Genomic DNA, 20,132 nt, shown 5'->3' with positions numbered 1-20,132 from the left:
GAACTTTATAGTGACGTGGTATTGAGACATAGTGAGAAACCAAAATGGACAAGATTCGCCTGCCCTTAGCAACAACAGGCCATGGTGGTTGGGACTGATGGTAGTTGCATATCAAAACATCTTGGGGAAGTGTTCCTTAGGAAATTCCACTTATGTGCGCAAGACTTTGGAACGCTGTGTCCTAAGTTAAGCTTTGCTACCTGAAAACGTTTAGGGAGTTTCTCACGTTACCAATATGCCTTGGCTTTCTAGAAGTTATCGCAGCAATGATTGAACAAGGAGAAACCAGGAAAACCTTTTTATATGCAACTTAGAATACTGGAGTAATCTTTATTGAAAATATAAAAGATATACAAAGCCACTTATACCCAGCATGGAAGAGTTCATTAAATTGTACACATTCATTATTATTTTTAAAGAGTAGCATAAAGTCAACAATGTTTTACATGAGATCTCTTTTCCATTCGCTCAGATTTTTATGTTTGAAATGTTCTGTGCAAGAGCTGCTTTTTCATGAAAGCCAACATTTTACAAGCCATGAATCCATTCATTATATAGTAAAAGAAACACAACAACGCAACTGTTTTCCCCAGTAACAGTTAAAGTAAACTTCTAAAAAATAGATATCATGATTTTCAACATTAAATGCAATCAAAAGGAGCTAGTAATTAATGCTGCTTTCCACTACACACAATGCTTATATTGCTGTGTATCTTTTCTCACGAAAGGTTTTAATCGTATGCAAAGTGTACAATGCAAGAGCATTAACAGAGGTTTATTTCCAATTTAGCTGCCGGTTTATAGCTTTAGGAGTCTTCCCCCTGGTTAAAGGAGGGATGACTACAAAATAGATGGCTGCTTTTGAAGTAGCATGGTTTGGTTAGTAAGTTCCGGGCTAACAAGGTCTGTAAGCTGCCAAAAGTATAGCCGACCTTTTGTTTTCTGCACTGTGAGCACCACGGGGAAAATAATACACTGAGTATTAAAGGAAGCAGCAAAGGCTGCAATCTTAAGGTGTGTTTTGAAAATGCTTTGCCCTACATCCTGCTGGGGCTTGAGCTGGCAGAATGAAGAGCGGGACACCAGCATGCCTGCCTCCGTCTATTTCTAGGCTGCCTGATTTTAAAAAATGTTAAAATTCCCACTTGTTAACCCCCAGTTTGAAAATAGTAGGAAGGAAAGCGGAAAGGTTTATTGATGCTCAGAAGCAGGAGCTGGCAGTGATGGGGGCAGGTCTGGGATGCCAGGAAGGCACCCAAAATATTTTGTTTCACCCTTCTCACCAGTTCGTTGCCGTATAAAATTTAGTTCAACGCTAAAACTATTCAATTGCAGCCTTAGGTTGTAGCAGCTGACAGCATGGCCCTGATCCTGCAGTCTACTCAGTAGACCCCTGTCCCTAGAGCGAGTCTCCCAATTAATTTAAACGGAAAGAATAGTTTTCTCACAGAGTGACCCCTCTCCGTTTAAATCAGGAGCAGAAAATATCCTTATGTGCATCTGAACACATGGACTTCTGGAACAGAGTTGATATGGCTTTCTTGGAAGCCACTGATCAGAGACGCATGAATATTACACGTTTTTAAAGTGGGGTTAAATTATTGGGTATAGGCATTGGAATGATTATTTTCCCTGCACTAAAAGTATCTTTTTTAAAAAAAAAACCAAGAGGTCTCAGAGCTTCACCTTCAGCAAGATGATACACTCAAACATGCTGACTGGTGCTTCTGAAGTAATCACACTAAGGTTTAAAAACAAGGAAAGGAAAAGGAATAGATCAATGGTCACCAAGGCACAATTTGACTAAGGTGAAGAGTCCCTGAGACTCCGATGCAGGTATGTAACTATTCCCTTTCTCTATATGAGCAAATGGGAAGAGTTAGGAAAAATATAATACAGAGTATTTAATAGGAGATGTATTTACAGGCAATATAACATGTCTAAAGTCTATATAGCTTTTAATCTTTTTCATTTATTTAAAAAAGACCTTAAAGTAGCGATGCAAAGATTGGTCCATTTTTAATTACCAGCAAGTCAAACTCTAATGACTTCACTAAGCTTAAAGTGTATTGAAAGGCAAAGTCGCAGTATTGCTACATTCGGGGTAATTATATTCTAAACATATTGATGAACGCTAAATAAACGATGCAATTTTACAGCATTTTCTTTGCATTTTGTAAGGAATTCAAATTTCAATGATAGCATACAAAAGAAAGAAAAAGGTTTAATATGAATACTGTAATTTAAAGCCATGCCTTCCATTTAAGTGTATCTGCAGCTGTAGAAAGCAATATAACATTAAAAAAAAAACCTTAAGCAAACAGTTTTGCTTTCTTCTAAACAACTATTTGATAATCCAGCTCTGGTTCATTCGAGCTCTGAATCCTTCACGAAGAATACTGAAATATTGAATGGTAAACATTAAAATCAATTAGAAAAAAAAGAGTTTGTTGGCCCCAGTCCAGCTTGTCCCATCTGACTACGTGAGACTAAATGACCTGAATGGAGATACATAATGCAATGTACAACGGGAACTAGATAAGCATCATAATATATGATATGTATCAGCTGCAGACATGGGCCTCCTCCGCTGAATTGACATTCACTCGTTTGGATGTGGCACAATCATCAGAATCACGGTCTGAGAAGGCGGGCAGAATAAATGCAAATACAAAAAATGAAAATCCTGAGGGCCGAGTGCTACATACGCAGTCAAAGCATTTCGTGGAGAGTAAAAACAGGAGTACAATAAACAACCCTTGCTAAAAATCATCAAATGAGAGGCAACTGATCTTTGTGCACAATAATCCTGACCCTCAAAAGTTAGCAGAGTGTTGTTTTTTTTACATGTGCAAGCAAACACGATTTATTTTTTCCCCGGAGTTAGTCACTATAAAAACATAGAAAGCTAGGGTCATTGCACATTAAGTCCTGATTCGAATCAGCTTTCCCCTCATCTTTTGAAGACGAACAGTACGCTTGATGATAAATCAAGAGAATATACATTTTTTGTGTGTGTGTCTCAAAAATATCGAAAGAACTTCTCCTATAGGAATATTTGCTAACCAAAGTTGTTGGGGGTTTTTTTTTTGTAAAATGATAATGTACTTTTTAAAAAGTATATCCTCCCCACTAACTTTTCAATCCTTGGTCCACTATAGCCAGAATCCAAAGAACGAGGGGGTGATCCCAAGCAAACCACGAGCAGAGATTTAGGGTTAAGTCCACGCTTCCATTTGACCTGTGCAAAGAAATGGTCTGAGCAGTTTTGCCTTTGCCATGCCACTTTCTCCTGGAAAACCCGCTCTTAATTCAGAGAAATCCCAATCAGATTCAGCGGTAAAAAGGAGGTTTTCCTGGGAAAGACTGTTGTGGCAAGTGGAACTACGGACGAGCCTTTAACGCGCCGTTTCGGCTACAGAAGTTCCTATTGCCAGAGACAAACCCATTTTTGAGTGGCTAACAGAAAATCTCCATCTTTGTGTGTCAATATTTGCTATGCCCACTTTGTATTTTAAAATATTTTTAAAAAGCACACACACACACCCAGAACTAACAGTGTGTACAATGGCTACAATAAAGGACTTTAAGCCGCAAGTGTATCTAATCACATTTTGTAGGAAAAAAAACATGATTTGCAATTTATTGAATATACCAATCGTCGTTCGGCGAACCCTGGGCACGAAACCTCCTTTCAGATTACTGTGGGCTGAGGTTTTCTGGAAGAATGGCAGTCCGGCATATTTCGTGTAAGTGCTTTAGTCAGAACGTCCTGAGTTGAGCGGTGCCCTTCGACGCTACAGAAGCCTGGCATTGAGTCTGTGCGAATGTGTGTAGCCGCTGTCGCTCGAGCTCCCTTGCAAACTGTCTTCTGCATCGCTGGGACTTCTGCTACTGTCCATTTCAGCTGGTGGGAATTCCATTCCTTCGATGTCTACTTCTAAATTGAAACGGGAGAGAAGACGGAAGTTTCAAAACTGTGACAGGCAGAACCGAACCATCTGATGTTTATACAGTGCTTTAGAGCGTTCAAGTTAGGATTTGAAAAAGAAATATCAAAATTCGATAAATACTTAATACAAGAAAAATCAAAAAATATATCTAAATGGTATAATCTGATCTTAGAGTGGGAAACAAAGGATGAACTGGTTAAAGCATCCATGATTAAATGGGCGCAAGATATTGGGAAAAATATTATGTTTGAACAATGGGAAAAATTGTGGAAAGAAGATATGAAATTCCCTATGTGTTATATATTGAAAGAAAATTACCTCAAAATACAACATAGACGGTATTTAACACCCAAAAGAATAGAAAAAATGAATAAAAATTGTACCGATGTTTGCTGGCGATGCAACACTGGAAAAAGTACTATGATGCATATATGGTGGAATTGTTTAAACATCAAACAATTTTGGGAAACAATATATAACGAAATGAAAAAAATGTTCAGATATTCATTTAGGAAAACACCAGAAGGTTTTCTATTGGGAATAGTACCAGGAAGAAGACAAGACATTATATTTATACGCAACAGTAGCCGCAAGACAAATTAACAGGAAGAATTCGAAACCTGTGGGACTAGAGATTCACAGAAGACTGGTGTAAATTTACGGACTATTTGAAAAGGAATTGTGACAATCAGATTACGCTTGTAGGTTTGCAAGAAGTTTTGTAAGGCGAATTATTTGAATTATTGCAAAAATGGTAAAGAGGAGAATTGTTAGTTAAGATAATTAAAGGCAATATGAATTTAAGAAATGCAGAAGAAGTGATAAGAATGGTGGATCATCAGAGGTGCTGATGGAAGTCCAAAAAGATTGTATAATAAGAAGTGTTGTTGTATGTATGATAATCAATATGTTAAAATTAATAATATATATATATAGATATAGATATGAATATGGCTATAGTATCTTCTTCCCGACCCCTAGATCCTTTTCACATGTACTATTGGCAATGCAGGTGACCTCCATCTTACATTTGGCCGCTGGTTCTTCCTGCCTAAGTGCATAACCTGTCACCTGTCCCTGCTGAAATTCATTTGTTTTGGCCCAGTAATCCAATCCGTGAAGGTAATCTTGAATCCTAATACTGTCTTCTGCGGCATTAGCTACCCCTCCGAGTTTGGTGTCATCTGTGAATTTGATGAGCATCCCCTCAATTCCTTCACCCAAGTCGTTTATAAAGTCATCGAACAACAACAGACCCAGGACAGAACCCTGCAGCACCCCACTTGTCACGAGAAACCATTAATGGGTACTCTGTGGGTTCTGTCAATCAACCAGCTACAAATCCACCTAACAGTTACCTTGTCCAGCCCACATTCTACCAGCTTCTCTGCAAGAATATAATAGGAGACTTTTGTCAAAAGCCTTACTGCAATCAAGTTACAGTACATCCACAGCATTCCCCTGATTTATTGTTTTTTAAAGAATTGACTATTATGCTTTGAACTGTGTCTACGTCCGGCGCTGGACATTCTAACATACATGCTTGTTTTGGGATGCCCAGTATATACCCCAGAGAAATATACAGTCTTAGTTTAGTTAACAGTCCCATGGTGATTTCTAGGCCCCACCACCTACCTTGCTCAGAATCCGTAGATATTGTTGATCCCAGGCTGTCTGTGCGAATTCGTTCCAGGCCCTGCATGGAGAGCTGTTCCAATCTACGCTTGAGGTATCGATGTTCTCGCTGTAACTGTTCTTTAATATTTAGAGCTTTCCGGTCTTGTTCTTCCAATTTCTATGGAGTTAAAATAATTTTAACAGTAAAAACAGTATTCTGGCTGCACTGATTATCCGGTGCTCTCATTAAAAAGCAAAACCAAAAAAACTGTTTGAAAAGTAGATAAGTTCTCCATTCACTAAATTATTTGGGTTTTAGCCTACCACATCAGCGTCGAAGACTGAAAAAGGTATACCATTAAGTAAGAGCAGCACCTTTTAAATTAGGAAATCTGCAATCCCGCCCTCTCACTAAAAAAAAAAAAAAAAAGGTGTGTGTGTGTTAGATTGTTGTTTAAGTAAAACAAAATAAAAGGTAACTTGCTTTTTTTTACCTTAATATGCATCTTGGCTCTTTTCAGCAGACTGAGTGTAGTGTGTCTAGTGCTATCTGCTCCCAAAGGGACAAGTTGTTTTAACTCTTCTAAATATAGTCGTAGTTTAGCTCGTCTGAAATGAAAAAAAAAACAAAAAACACATTTAGTGTTGTTACAGTGCACTTTTGCTCACTAGAGTGCAATAGATAGCATATAACTTTAGGATTTCTGCACATTGCTACCTTCAAACAAGCAAAAAGGACATTCATCCCAGCACTAAAATGACAACCCTTGTAAAGATCTGATGAACAAAGTTCAAAGCATCAAACCCACTTTTTCTCGTCATAGTCCCCACCCGCCCCCAATTGTCGCACTCTTTGTTTTAACATACAGTGGTACCCCGCAAGACGAATGCCTCGCAAGACGGAAAACCCGCTAGACGAAAGGGTTTTCCGTTTTGGAGGCGCTTCGCAAAACGAATTTCCCTATGGGCTTGTTTCGCAAGACGAAAGCCCATAGGGAAATCTCTGGGGACCTCTTTTAAATGCTAGCGGTGGGGAGCAAAGCCTTTCCCCCCCCTCCGGCCTTCAGAAGAGGTCCAGGAAGGCTGGCGGGGGCCGAAAGGCTTTGCTCCCCAGCGCCAGCATTTTAAAAGCAGTCCGGGATAGCAGGGAAGCGCTTCCCGCTATCCCGGACGGCTTTTGAAGGCAGGAGAGATCCGCGAAGCCTGGGCGCGCTGATGTCAGCGCGCGCAGGCTTCGGCATGCCGGCAACTCTCCGCCAGCAGCGGCAGCGCTGCCGCTGCTGGCGGAGAGGTCCGCGAAGCCTGGGCGCGCTGATGTCAGCGCGCGCAGGCTTCGGCATGCCGACAACTCTCCGCCAGCAGCGGCAGCGCTGCCGCTGCTAGCGGAGAGGTCCGCGAAGCCTTGGCCGGACAGCTTTTGAAGGCAGGCGGGGGGGAGCAAAGACTTTCGCCCCCGCCAGCCTTCAGAAGAGGTCCAGGACCTCTTCTGAAGGCTGGCGGGGGGCAAAAGTCTTTGTCCCCCCTGCCTGCCTTCCCAGGGGCTTTTAAATCGCCCCCGACAGCGGAGAAGTCCTCCGCTGTCCCGGGGCGATTTTAAAATGCCGCCTGCCAGCATTTTAAGATCGCCCCGGACAGCGGAGAAGCCCTCCGCTGTCCCAGGGTTTTTTAAAATGCTGGGGGTGGGAAGAAAAGCCCTTGTCCCCCCCCCAGCCTTCAGAAGAGGTCGGGGGACAGACTGTCCCCGGACCTGGTCTGAAGTCGGTTTCCCTAGGAACGCATTAATTGATTTTCAATGCATTCCTATGGGAAACCGTGCATCGCAAGACGAAAAACTCGCAAGAAGAAAAAACTTGCGGAACGAATTAATTTCGTCTTGCGAGGCACCACTGTATTTATATCCTGTTTTGATTTCCAGGGCAGCTGGCACCGTGTAAAAGACTCAACACACTAGAAGGACACAGAATGTTAAGAGGCAGAGGAGAAAATGCAACAAGGGCTCGTTCTACGGTTGGAAGTTTCCCCTGGACTAAAAGCTAAATGATACATTGACAGTTATAATAAGAACCTGTGAAGACCCTCCCGACTGCTCAGAAATTGATTGGTATCAGTGAAGACTTATTCGGGTTGCTAGGGCAGAGCCCAGAGGGAAATCGCTAAGCATTTACCCAAAATCTCAAAGCCACTCTCTCCTGCCCTTCCTACACTGATACCAAGGTCGTCTTTACCAGGGGGTGTAAGGGGTGCAGGGCACCCGGGTGCCAAATTCTGGCGGGCGCCAATTGTATACCTACTGTATACTGGTTCCTCTCGATCGGCGGCAGTGAAAAGCAATGGAGCAAAAGTCCCCACTCCCCTCCTCTGTCGCTCTGTTACTCCGTAGCATCAAATATCAATTTTTTTCTGCTGCGTTGCTGTTACAGGTGAGCAGCAATTTCCCCCTCCCCAAAAAACCCCAACTTTGGCTTTCCTCCTTCCAAAAAAAGCTCAATAAAAGTTAATTTGGGGGCGGCTAAACTGGGTGGCGCTGTGGATTAAACCACAGAGCCTAGGACTTGCTGATCAGAAGGTCAGCAGTTCGAATCCCCACGACGGTGTGAGCTCCCGTTGCTCGGTCCCTGCTCCTGCCAACCTAGCAGTTCGAAAGCACATCAAAGTGCAAGTAGATAAATAGGTACTGCTCCGGCAGGAAGGTAAACGGCGTTTCCATGCGCTGCTCTGGTTCGCCAGAAGCGACTTAGTCATGCTGGCCACATGACCCGGAAGCTGTACGCCGGCTCCCTTGGCCAATAAAGCGAGATGAGCCCTGCAACCCCAGAGTTGGTCACGACTGGACCTAATGGTCAGGGGTCCCCTTTACCTTAAACTACATTTGGAGGCGCATCTTTGCACACCAGCAGCACATATGCTAAAGACGGCCCTGATCAATACCCTTCGATTTCCACCTAGAAACTCCCTACATCTGCCAATCAATCAACCAATCAATCAATCAATCAATCAGTCAATCAACCAATCACAGAACAATGTTATGGCCTGGTCCTTTCTACCCATCTCCAGGCAGATGTTTTGCTTTTCAAAAACAGCGTTTTTCTAGGGCATCTGGACCCTACGATCTTGCAGACTTGCATTTCAACCCCACCAGGATGCAAGGATTAGCGTCTAAGTTAGCCACACACTGAACACAGGGAACAGGATGAGGGTCACGGCATTCCAATTAGTGGGCCATGCCTTTGGCTGTTGCTCCACTGAGCTTGCATAGACTGACAGCAGCAGGCTTTGAGATCCAGGCTGCAGGAGGCTCCGCTCTTGTTCGGAGCATGCCTTCTGTGCACTGTCTGCTGCTGCCTTGGCCCTGCCTCCTGCTGAAACAGAAAGAGTTGTGAATGAGTGAGTGAATGAATGAATGAATGAGTGAGTGAGTGAGAGGGACAGCCAGCACACAAGCACCAGCCTACTGGTGCCTTTTATTTGAGCTCCAGTGAACAGCAGGTTTTCCCAGTAGTGATGTATGGAAGTGAGAGCTGGACCATAAAGAAGGCCAATCGCGGAAGAATTGATGTTTTTGAATTATGGTGCTGGAGGAGACTCTTGAGAGTCCCATGGACTGCAAGAAGATCAAACCTATCCATTCTGAAGGAAATCAGCCCTGAGTGCTCACTGGAAGGACAGATCCTGAAGCTGAGGCTCCAATATTTGGGCCACCTCATGAGAAGAGAAGACTCCCTGGAAAAGACCCTGATGTTGGGAAAGATGGAGGGCACAAGGAGAAGGGGACGACACAGGACAGGATGGTTGGACAGTGTTCTCGAAGCTACCAGCATGAGTCTGACCAAACTGCGGGAGGCAGCGGAAGACAGGAGTGCCTGGAGTGCTCTGGTCCATGGGGTCACGAAGAGTCGGACACGACTAAACAACAACAATGAACAGCAGGTTGGTTTATTTAATCTGGGACCCGTGTGTTTGTGTGGGGGGGCATGGGCACTAGCACTAAGTTGGAGGGGGAAATCAAGTTGCTGGAGCGAAATTCTATTCTCGACTGTGTGTGCCCCTACATCTAGGAGCCCAGCACCAATACGGGGAGGCAATTTGTTGCATTGATTCTCTCCCTTTCTCCTCATTCCAGCCCTATTTCTCCAGCTCTTGCTGGAAGAATGCATTGCAAATGCCCTGTCTGCCTACCCTGTTAACTGCTCAAACTTTCTGGTGCTTCTATAGACACCCTTCAGGAGGGTCTGCTGTCAGAGGTGAGAAACCATGTGCAATTTCTCTCTCGGCTCTCTGTAGTCGCTAGGCACTGCCTTACTTTTCTAGTGTCTGTGGAAAGGTGCCATTTGTTTCTGGTGCTCCAGCAAGCAACAGAGCTGCCAATTATTAGCCAGGAACGTGCCCCTTAAGAGCTACAGTAGACAGATTCAGAAATATTTTAATGTCATTGAAACCTTAAGTATAAACAGCATTATTCACATAGTATAGTTCAACGTTTAGATGCCTGTTTCTGAAAATGAGTGGTTGGAACTTGACAGCAAACACTTTCATAAAATAAACACGAGTTAAACAGATATAATTCCCTGTTATTTCCAATTTAAAAATGTTTCTCTTGCAGGATTGTGCCACGGCAGAATAATAGTGTCCGTACTGGTTCTGTTTGATTCGTACTACTTACCTATGCTTTTCTAGTTCATTATGTGAAGACCTATAGAAACAACAACAACAACAGAAAGTATGATATATTATAGAGTTTTACTTGCTAATAACCCGAAATTCAAATAAAACAATGCACTTTCAATCAGTTCCTGTCAGAAATCCATTAAAAAAATACCTATTTTGACATATCCAGAACACTATTAGCACATCTTATTTTCTCCCCCAAGGCTCAACCTTGAATCTGGTTGGGATTTTTATATTTCACACTTCACAAAATTAAATAACCCCTCCGCATACAAAAATAGTAAAAAAAATAGGAAGATGGTTTTGTAGGACTGAAGTCTGCAGGCCACGTGTCTCTTAAACAGCACTACAGTGGTACCTCAGGTTAAGTACTTAATTCATTCCGGAGGTCCGTTCTTAACCTGAAACTGTTCTTAACCTGAAGGACCACTTTAGCTAATGGGGCCTCCTGCTGCTGTCGTGCCGCCGGAGCACGATTTCTCTTCTCATCCCGAAGCAAAGTTCTTAACCTGAAGCACTATTTCTGGGTTAGCGGAGTCTGTAACCTGAAGCGTATGTAACCCGAGGTACCACTGCATTGCTTATGAGAGTTAGCTATTGTAGGAGCAATGGTGCCCCCAGATGTTGCTGGACCACAGCTGCCTTTGGACCCAGCTGGCATGACCAATGTCAGAGCTGATGGAAGCTGCTTCCCAACAGCATTTGGGGGGCACCATATTTTCTACAACAAATGCCAAATGTAGTACACTTAAGCCGTATGATCAGCAGAAGAATGCTCTCATGTTCCTTTGGGAACAGATGAACTAATGTCTGGCAATGTGAGCCTGTTATGTGGCAGAGCCTACTTTGGACAAGAGGCGCAAGACGCAGCCTATGTCATTGCAACTGTTATCAAGAGAACATTTGCCCTGTTATGGTGGGAAGCCCCATCATTTCACAGTTCCAAAACCAGACAGTTTAAGAGAGAGGCTGGGAGAAGCTTCCCACTTTCGCCTGTTACCTCAGAGAGGCTCACGGAGCGGCAACAGGGGGGCAGGGGCTTTTAGGTTGTGGCCCCTCCACTAGTCTGTGGAATGTTCTCCCAGCAAAGCCCACCAGGTGTCTCTTCAGCACCAGGCATGTGAAGGCAAGTGATTGGGTTGTTTTTAAAGACCATTAATTTTTTATTTGGTTTTGGTTAACCGTATATTCTGCTGGCTTTGATTTTAACTTTTGACGGGGAAGTGTCCTTTTAGTATCATATAGATTCGTTATTTTTACCGTTTGTGGTTTTAAAGATTGCATGTTTTCAGTATTTTTATCTTCCTGTAATTTGACCTTGGGTGGTTTCTGAGAAAGGTGGCGAAGAAATTTAAAAGGCAAATTCTTTGGGTCAGGCTGTTTGCGAAGGACACAGGCAGCAGCAGCGCAACTGAGTATTATATGAAACTTTTACTGGCACAAAAGCTGAGCAGCGAAATCGCTAACCCTAACCATGTGTAAGCTAGTCCCCATCTCACCTTTTCTTTGGCCACCCCTTTGGCCCTGTCTGCCAAACATTTTATTTGCTCAAGTCCCGGATTTTGTCCCTACTCCTTTATTCATCCTGATTTCTCCAGCCTTCTCTGCCCTGCATTTTTAGTTCTTCCATGCTCCCTGTTGAAACATTTAGCTCTTCTCCACAGACATTGCAAGAGCTTAGTCTAACCTGTCCACCATGCTTTCGTTAATCCTTTCTTCCCCCTCCACATCAACTCAGTAAACAGATGCCAGGAGGTTCTTTACGACCGCAGCTCGTGACAGTCACAAAATCTAGTGGCGTATTATTAGTATCGGCTAGTAACTAAGGCTGCCACTATCTGAAAATCTCAACCGTCTGAAGACTGTTACTGATTCCGCATGTTATTGCACACTTAGATCATTGAAGACCTAAATAAAAATAAAATAAAATAAAAGACCTCTCAAGTCACAATAAGGATTTGTTTTTTAATTTTAAAAATCACGGCATAAAAAGTTAATACCACCCTTCGCCCGAAGATCACAGAGCAATTTACAATATAAAACACAGCTTTAGCCTCAAGCTCTCCATTAGCAAGCCAGTGCCTTATTCTATTGGTGCAACTTTATAAGGCTGCTACCTATCAAGGGAGGAGAGTCAACATTGTTAATTTTGTAGGAAAATGCAGAAATGCCTGAGCTATATAGTCTGGAACATCAATGTATTATGAGACAGAGCATGAGTCCCACCAAAATGTGTTCAGCTGAGTGCTTTCCATAATAAATAAATAAATAAATACATAAATAGTAATAAATAATAATAATAATAATAATAATAATAATAATAATAATAATAATAATAATAGTATCTGCCTCTTTCTCCCTTGCTTGTTTTCCTGTGGTTAACTTACTCTAAGGTAGGGAAAACCTTTTCAACCTGACGGTTGAAACCTTCTCAGCAACCTTCCATGCCATTAAAGGTAAAGGGACCCCTGACCATTAGGTCCAGTCGTGGCCGACTCTGGGGTTGCGGCGCTCATCTCGCTTTATTGGCCAAGGGAGCCGGCGTACAGCTTCCGGGTCATGTGGCCAGCATGACTAAGCCGCTTCTGACGAACCAGAGCAGCACATGGAAATGCCGTTTACCTTCCCGCCGGAGTGGTACCTATTTATCTACTTGCACTTGGACGTGCTTTCGAACTGCTAGGTTGGCAGGAGCAGGGACCGAGCAACGGGAGCTCACCCCGTCACGGGGATTCGAACCGTCGACCTTCCTGATCAGCAAGTCCTAGGCTCTGTGGTTTAACCCACAGCGCCCAAAATAGGCAGAGCAATGAATGCAGAAGATTATCTTTGCAGAGTAAGCTTGGTTCTACACACGACCGCATACCCGTTTCTGTGCACTACCCAGGCAGAGAAGAGGTCCAAGGATGAAACCCAGCCAGGGGAGAGCACTCAAGGAGGATGCAGGGCTGGGGAGGAGTGGGTTTCAGAAGGGTGGGTTCAGAGGGCCAGACAGAGCGGCCTGGAGGGCCACAATTGGCCGCTGGATCTAAAGTCCCCTATTCCTATTCTGAGAAATGCCTCCTTTTTCTCGACAGCGCTCCTGTGTCTTTAAAAGCTCCATGGCTGGCAGAAATATGCTTTCCAGAGAGGTAGCCTTGTTAGGTCGCTGCAGCGAAAACAACAGTCTGGTGGTGCCAAATTTATTATGGCGGAAGCTTTTTTGAATTGAAGTCAGCTTCATCGGATGTGTGAACTGTGTTCGCCCAAGTTAGAAAGGCAGAAAAGCAAATTGTGTAACACAGAGAACAATACTGCTGTGGATGCTCAACCTACTGCCAATGAGCTTGCCTTGCCTCTCCAATGACATTTCCATTTCTTTGATGGGTCAGGACTGGAATACCCAGCCTATGATTTGCTGCTTAACCTGCAACCCTCATCCTGTTGTTGTTGTTTAGTCGTGTCCGACTCTCTTGTGACCCCATGGACCAGAGCATGCCAGGCACTCCTGTCTTCCACTGCCTCCCGCAGTTTGGTCAAACTCATGCTGGTAGCTTCGAGAACACTATCAAACCATCTCGTCCTCTGTCGTCCCCTTCTCCTTGTGCCCTTCATCTTTCCCAACATCAGGGTCTTTTCCATGGAGTCTTCTCTTCTCATGAGGTGGCCAAAGACTTGGAGCCTCAGCTTCAACTCCTCTGTCGTCCCCTTCTCCTTGTGGCCTCCATCTTTCCCAACATCAGGGTCTTTTGCAGGGAGTCTTCTCTTCTCATGAGGTAGCCAAAGTATTGGAGCCTCAGCTTCAGGATCAGTCCTTCCAGTGAGCACTCAGGGCTGATTTCCTTCAGAATGGAGAGGTTTGATCTTCTTGCAGTCCATGGGACTCTCAAGAGTCTCCTCCAGCACCATAATTCAAAAGCATCCATTCTTCGGCGATCAACCTTCTTTATGGTCCAGCTCTCACTTCCATACATCACTACAGTGGTACCTCGCAAATCGAATGCCTCGCAAGACGAAAAACGCGCAAGATGAAAGAGTTTTCCATTTTTTGAGTCGTTCCGCAAGACGAATTTCCCTATGGGCTTGCTTCGCAAGACGAAACGTCTTGCGAGTTCTTGCGAGTTTGTTTCCTTTTTCTTAAAGCCGCTAAGCCGTTAATAGCTGCTAAGCCGCTAATAGCCGTGCTTTGCAAGACAAAAAAACCGCAAGACGAAGAGACTCGCGGAACGGATTAATTTCGTCTTGCGAGGCACCACTGTACTGGGAAAACCATAGCTTTAACTATACGGACCTTTGTTGGCAAGGTGATGTCTCTGCTTTTTAAGATGCTGTCTAGGTTTGCCATCACTTTTCTTCCAAGAAGCAGGTGTCTTTTAATTTCGTGGCTGCTGTCACCATCTGCAGTGATCATGGAGCCCAAGAAGGTAAAATCTCTCACTGCCTCCATTTCTTCCCCTTCTATTTGCCAGGAGGTGATGGGCCCAGTGGCCATGATCTTCGTTTTTTTGATGTTGAGCTTCAGACTATATTTTGCACTCTTCTCTTTCACCCTGATTAAAAGGTTCTTTAATTCCTCCTCACCTTCTGCCATCAAGGTTGTGTCATCTGCATATCTGAGATTGTTGATATTTCTTCCGGCAATCTTACCTCCGGCTTGGGATTCATCCAGCCCAGCCTTTCGCATGATGAATTTGCATGAACCCTCATCCTACTGCGGTTTAATTCAGATTTGTTTGTTATATATAGCTTCCATCGCTCTACCTGGGCAATCCCTGGCTGCTCTGCCTCTTCAGGATTATTAGGTTGCAGACCATGAGGGGACCCTTCTACTCAGCGACTTCCCATGAGAAATTTCACACGGTGAGGTTATTCCTACCCTAGTCTTCTAGTTCCACAAAATGGTGTACGAAAGAAGCAAACGTGGCATTTGCAAATGAAGGACGAGGTTCTCAACCTTGCATTTCCTTGTGATGTTAGCTGCCTTGAGGTGTTTCGTGTTAGGAAACGAAAGGTAGGGCTTATTCTTCTTCAGTATTGCTGAATGAATAATATTGGCCCCCAAGCCACAATTTCTTGCATGCACCAGTGTCGAGCACCTGTTGGGGAAAGGAAATTTTAGGGGAAATTTCTTTCCCCACCCCTGCAAGCAATGCAGATTGATTAAGGGCTGGAAAGATGAATTTGAAGGAGGGAGAAGTGCACCCATTTTGTTCAGTCCCTCTCGTAGCAGTTTTTTCTTTTTATGAAGGTACATTGGGGCAACGTTTTACGGATCTATACGGAACATCTAAAATATGCGTTTGATATTATTACACCGTTACCGCTTCGATGAAGCACAAAAATGCAACGGATGCTCTTAAAACAGGGTATTTAACTCTGTATATATTGAAAACCCTGCCTGCTGAGAATTCCACACACCTCCCTAATCTGAAACGTGGGTGACCCCACAATGCACAGAAGAGACTTTGAATTTCTTGAGGCTGTGCATACTATTTCTTGAAAGTGAAACAACTGGAGGAAGGTTGTCTGTATCAGGGTGACTGAAATGTTGTTGGACTACAACTGTTGACAACCCTGACCATTTGCCATGCTGGCTGCGGCTGAAGAGAGTTTGCTCCCAGGGTTTTTCTGCAGGTACTTGCAGAATGCATGGGTCTTCCTTTAAAGTCTTCCCGCATCTACAAGGTGGACTTCCAGAAACAAAATTCGACATCAGATTTTTGAGTTGATCCAACTACGAAGCAAAAAACAACGTTCCTTTCCTATGGCTAAAACTTCCATCTGCTGCTGTGTCTTTGAACCCAGACAGGGGAGCCAACTTGAATCCCAGGTTATGGGTGCCCAGTGCGAGACCTTGGAAGTTGCGCAGGTAACCCTAAGGTGTGGATACCTGAGCATCCACAACAAAAATTTTGTGGGGGCTCAGGCATCCAGAGTCCCCCATAGTTGGCACCCCTGAACACAGAGATGGTTTGTGACAAGGTTAAGAAAACTGGGTACTTAATTTTGATTCTGGGAGGGACAATAGTAGGGGACGGATCACTGCCTTGTCGAAGGGGCCTGAATAACTCAGAGAAGCTATGAGCTATGCTGTGCAGGGCCACCCAAGACGGACAGGTCATAGCTGAGAGTTTAGACGAAATGTGATCCACCCGGAAAAGGAACTGGCAATCCACTCCAGTATTTTGCCAAGAAAACTCCATGGATATAAAAAAGGAGAAGCTTTGAGAAGAAAGTGAGAGTTTCCAAGGCATGCTCTGGTTGATGGAGTCACGGAGAGTTGAACACGACTAAGATGACTAAACAACAACAACAACAAGTGTTTTCATGTTCTTTTTGTAGGCTTCTTAGAGTCATCTGGGTAGTTAATGTGAGAAACAGGATCTGACCAGAGGGGCCTGTGATCTAATGCGACAGGGCTCATATGAGTTGGAAGAAGCCCTGCATTTAATTGTATATTAAATGTTGCAGTACAGATATATTGTGGTGCCTTAAGTATCTAATTGGCTAGAGTAATACAAATGCATCGAAACATCACTAGACTCATTCCTGATTTCAGTTATACTGCAACGTTTTGTTGGCTGCACTCAGGAATAGCAAGCGACTGAGAAGCTTGTCTGATATGGCGAGCGCTTGCGATTATTTCAGATTCCTTGGTAGGTAGTTTTTTCTCTCTCTCCCAGATGATATTTTGCATGAACAAAGAGAAGGATAAGCAAAGGAGGGAAACAAGAGCAATGAATAGGTATTTCAGGAAGTCAAGGAAGAAGCAGGCACGTTCTTTAAAACACAGGGTGTCCTGGACTTTGTTTGGGGCAAGCCAGACAAATCTGCTGAGTCTGCAAAACAATCCTAGGCAGCTCCTTCTGATCATTAGGACAGGAGTCCCTGCAAGGGGGGGTCGGTTTGAAGGGTGTGTGTGTGTGTGTAGTTTGTGCTTCACAAGCTCCTGCTTCCAAGGCCTCCCTGGTGCTCTCTTCAACAACCAGTATAAACGGCCAGATGAAACTCCCCTTTCATACACTTACTGTATATAGAACAAGCAAAGAATAAAGGCACCATCCCACGCTGTCCAGGAACACATCCAGTTAAGCAGAGCAGGAAAGCTCAGGGTAAAGCATCCAGAGCCCCTGGGATGCACTTTTAATCATGTGTCATTATAAACCTGGATAGGGACACGGGTGGCGCTGTGGGTTAAACCACAGAGCCTAGGACTTGCCGATCAGAAGGTTGGCGGTTCGAATCCCCGCGACGGGGTGAGCTCCCGTTGCTCGGTCCCTGCTCCTGCCAACCTAGCAGTTCGAAAGCACGTCAAAGTGCAAGTAGATAAAGAGGTACTGCTCCGGCGGGAAGGTAAACGGCGTTTCCGTGCGCTGCTCTGGTTTGCCAGAAGCGGCTTAGTCATGCTGGCCACATGACCCGGAAGCTGTACGCCGGCTCCCTCGGCCAATAAAGTGAGATGAGTGCCGCAACCCCAGAGTCGGCCACGACTGGACCTAATGGTCAGGGGTCCCTTTACCTTTATAAACCTGGACAAAGATAAGGAGATGCAAGGAAATATTAAATAACTCCCTTTATGCCAATCTCCCAGCGTTCTGCCACCTTGCTACTCTCTTAGTGCATCTATTAAGTTGTACTTTTTATAGAGACCATGCAGAATCTCACCTGCAAGTCCCACTGAATCCAGTGGAAATCACTTCCAGGTTAAGCATGCAAAAAAAGGCAAAAAACAAACAAACAGAGAGGCTTACAAGTGTGGTATGTGGTAGCAGCGGGGCTGGCATGATCATTAGGATGCAGACCTCAGAGGACACAGCTTTATACAGATTAGTTTTTGTTATAACTGCCTGATAACATTTTACTTTTTATTTTTAATGCAGTTTTCCAAAGCTCAAGCTTACATGCGATCAACAATCTTGCAAAACTGACCTGTTGGGGTGGCAACTCATTCAACCCGTATTTATCAGCACTTGGCCCAAAGGAACAGGTGACAAAATTTGCAAAGTAAAGGTGCCCAAAGTGCAGTTTTGATGCGCCTGTAACTGAAACTCGCAAGATACTTTTAACACCACAGTTCCCAAGATTGTTCAGAACGATCTGTGCGCTGAAACACCTTTTTGTATTTGAGAAAGATAATCAAAGATCGCTGCGCTGCTTATTCTTGCAATTTAAAACGAGTTCGGCAGGTTCGACTTTCGTGCTTTTCATCCCCCCCCCCCCAGGCACCTGCTTTTGAAAACTGAAGTTGGCAATTTTGGGGTGTTAGCGATCGTGCCCTCGTCCAAGTCGAAATCCCTGGAGCCAAGGAGCAAAAGGGGACTGCGGGGTGGGGGTGGGTAGCATCCAGTGGAGGTTGCTTGGGAGAAAGGAACCCCCGCTGTACGCGTGGCAGCTTCTTCAGGAGAGACCGAAGCATAAACCCAGCCCAGAAAAGAGGGGTCGGCAGAAGGAAATGGCGACCTCCTGCTTCTGTGCTGTTGCTGAAGTCGCTGCAAAATACCTTGTGCTAGTGCATCAACACGGCCTCTGGGTCCTATCAGGTGGTGGGAGGACTACAGCTCCCATCATCCTCAGCTAGCAGGAGCAGCGGTCAGGGATGATGGGAGTTGTAGTGCAGAAACACATGCAGCCCACCCATAAATAAGGCCGAGGGAAGAGCTGCATTTAAGCAGAGGGCTCCTGGGCGGGGGTTAGGGGATCGCAGCCCCCCGCACTCACCGGCTGCTCTGGGGCTTCCCGGCCTTGCTTTTCCTCCTGGCGTAGCCGCTGTCGAAGGGCAGCACCGAGGCGTAGCCGTGCTCCGCTTCTGGTTGGGGGGGAAGAGGCAAAAAGACACACACAAAAGCTGAGCTCGTGACAACTGCCGCGTATTGCTGCTGCTGCCTGTGCAAACGTTGCAAGCAACTTATTGCAAAGGGAGGAAGCAGTTGCAAAGGGAGCGAGTTGGCGGAGAAGGGAGCAAAGGCGGACCTGCAGCGCCACCAGACCAACGATGGGGAGATTTTCCTTCATTTCGTGGCTTTTGCTTTTCTTTTTTTTTTAAAGTCCTTTTTGCAACAAAACAAACCCATCTCCCCACCCCCCACCCCCACTCAAGGTGACTTTTCAATAAAAATAAATCCGGGGTGCATCGCAGCCCTGGGGTGGGGGTGGGGTGGAAACCCCTCAACATTTGCAGGGAATCTTGCTGTATGTACCTCTCTCTCGCCTTTCCAAGTATTCCGCAGCTTCCAGCAGCATCAGCAGGGAATTCCACTCCATTTTCACAGCCTTTTGCTTTTTTTGCAATTTAAGCAGCAAGGTAGGAAGGGAAAAAATAACAGCAATAGTAGCAATTAGCAATGGTTTTGGTGTTGTTTTTTTCCCCGCACCCGGGAGCTCACAAGCGCGCGCAGGGAGGCTCCTCCAAAGTGTTGCTCTCTGAGCCCAAGTCTACAAACCCCCACACTTTGGGCATATTACTTTCCCAGCTGACGGACGGCTGGCTGGCCCAGTCGATAGCGTCACCCGCAGGGTCCTGAGACATCGCGGAGCCAATCAGAGGCGAGGTGGGTGGGAGGGGGAAGGAAGGAAGGGGGGAAAAAACACGCACACAACCCAACCAGCTGCCCGCCCTCCCTCCCTCCGGCGCAGAGAATGTTGACAGATCAAGAGCCTCGCCCCCTGATAGGCCGGCGACTATAGCAACAACTTCAGAAGCCGAAGCTTAGCAACAGCACGTGGTAGCCCGGCCCCCCGGCTCTGTGAGTGGCCGGCCGGGCTCCATGCAAAACAGGCGGAGGCCAGTGATTGGGCACGGGGAGCCCATGCAAATGAGCTCTGAAGTTGAACGCCTTCGCGGGAGGTGGCGCCTCAGTTGGGATGGGAGAGGGCGGCGCCGGGAGCACAGCTGGGCGCGCTTGCGCAGTGAAGGAAGCG

General features: G+C 45.2%; 1 protein-coding gene across 2 annotated transcripts; it reads right to left on the bottom strand.

The window, feature by feature from the left end:
• Window positions 1-296: 296 nt before the first annotated feature.
• On the bottom strand, window positions 297-20,054 carry MXD4 (MAX dimerization protein 4). 2 transcript variants are annotated; one of them, XM_083502211.1, is made up of 6 exons: window positions 19,412-20,054; window positions 18,933-19,020; window positions 10,231-10,260; window positions 6,065-6,179; window positions 5,589-5,748; window positions 297-3,940 (listed from the first exon to the last, which is right to left on the bottom strand). In XM_083502211.1, the coding sequence occupies exons 1-6, from the start codon at window positions 19,473-19,475 to the stop codon at window positions 3,798-3,800; spliced, it is 600 nt and encodes a 199-aa protein (XP_083358337.1). In that variant the 5' UTR covers window positions 19,476-20,054; the 3' UTR covers window positions 297-3,797. The 2 variants fall into 2 exon arrangements, with proteins under 2 accessions (XP_083358337.1, XP_083358338.1); XM_083502212.1 differs by lacking the exons at window positions 18,933-19,020; window positions 19,412-20,054 and adding an exon at window positions 17,880-18,908.
• Between the last annotated feature and the right edge of the window lie 78 nt (window positions 20,055-20,132).

The sequence above is a fragment of the Podarcis liolepis genome, assembly GCF_965112155.1.
Source record: "Podarcis liolepis genome assembly, chromosome: 5".
Classification (NCBI taxonomy): domain Eukaryota; kingdom Metazoa; phylum Chordata; class Lepidosauria; order Squamata; family Lacertidae; genus Podarcis; species Podarcis liolepis.
This window is presented reverse-complemented; position numbering and strand designations above follow the sequence as displayed.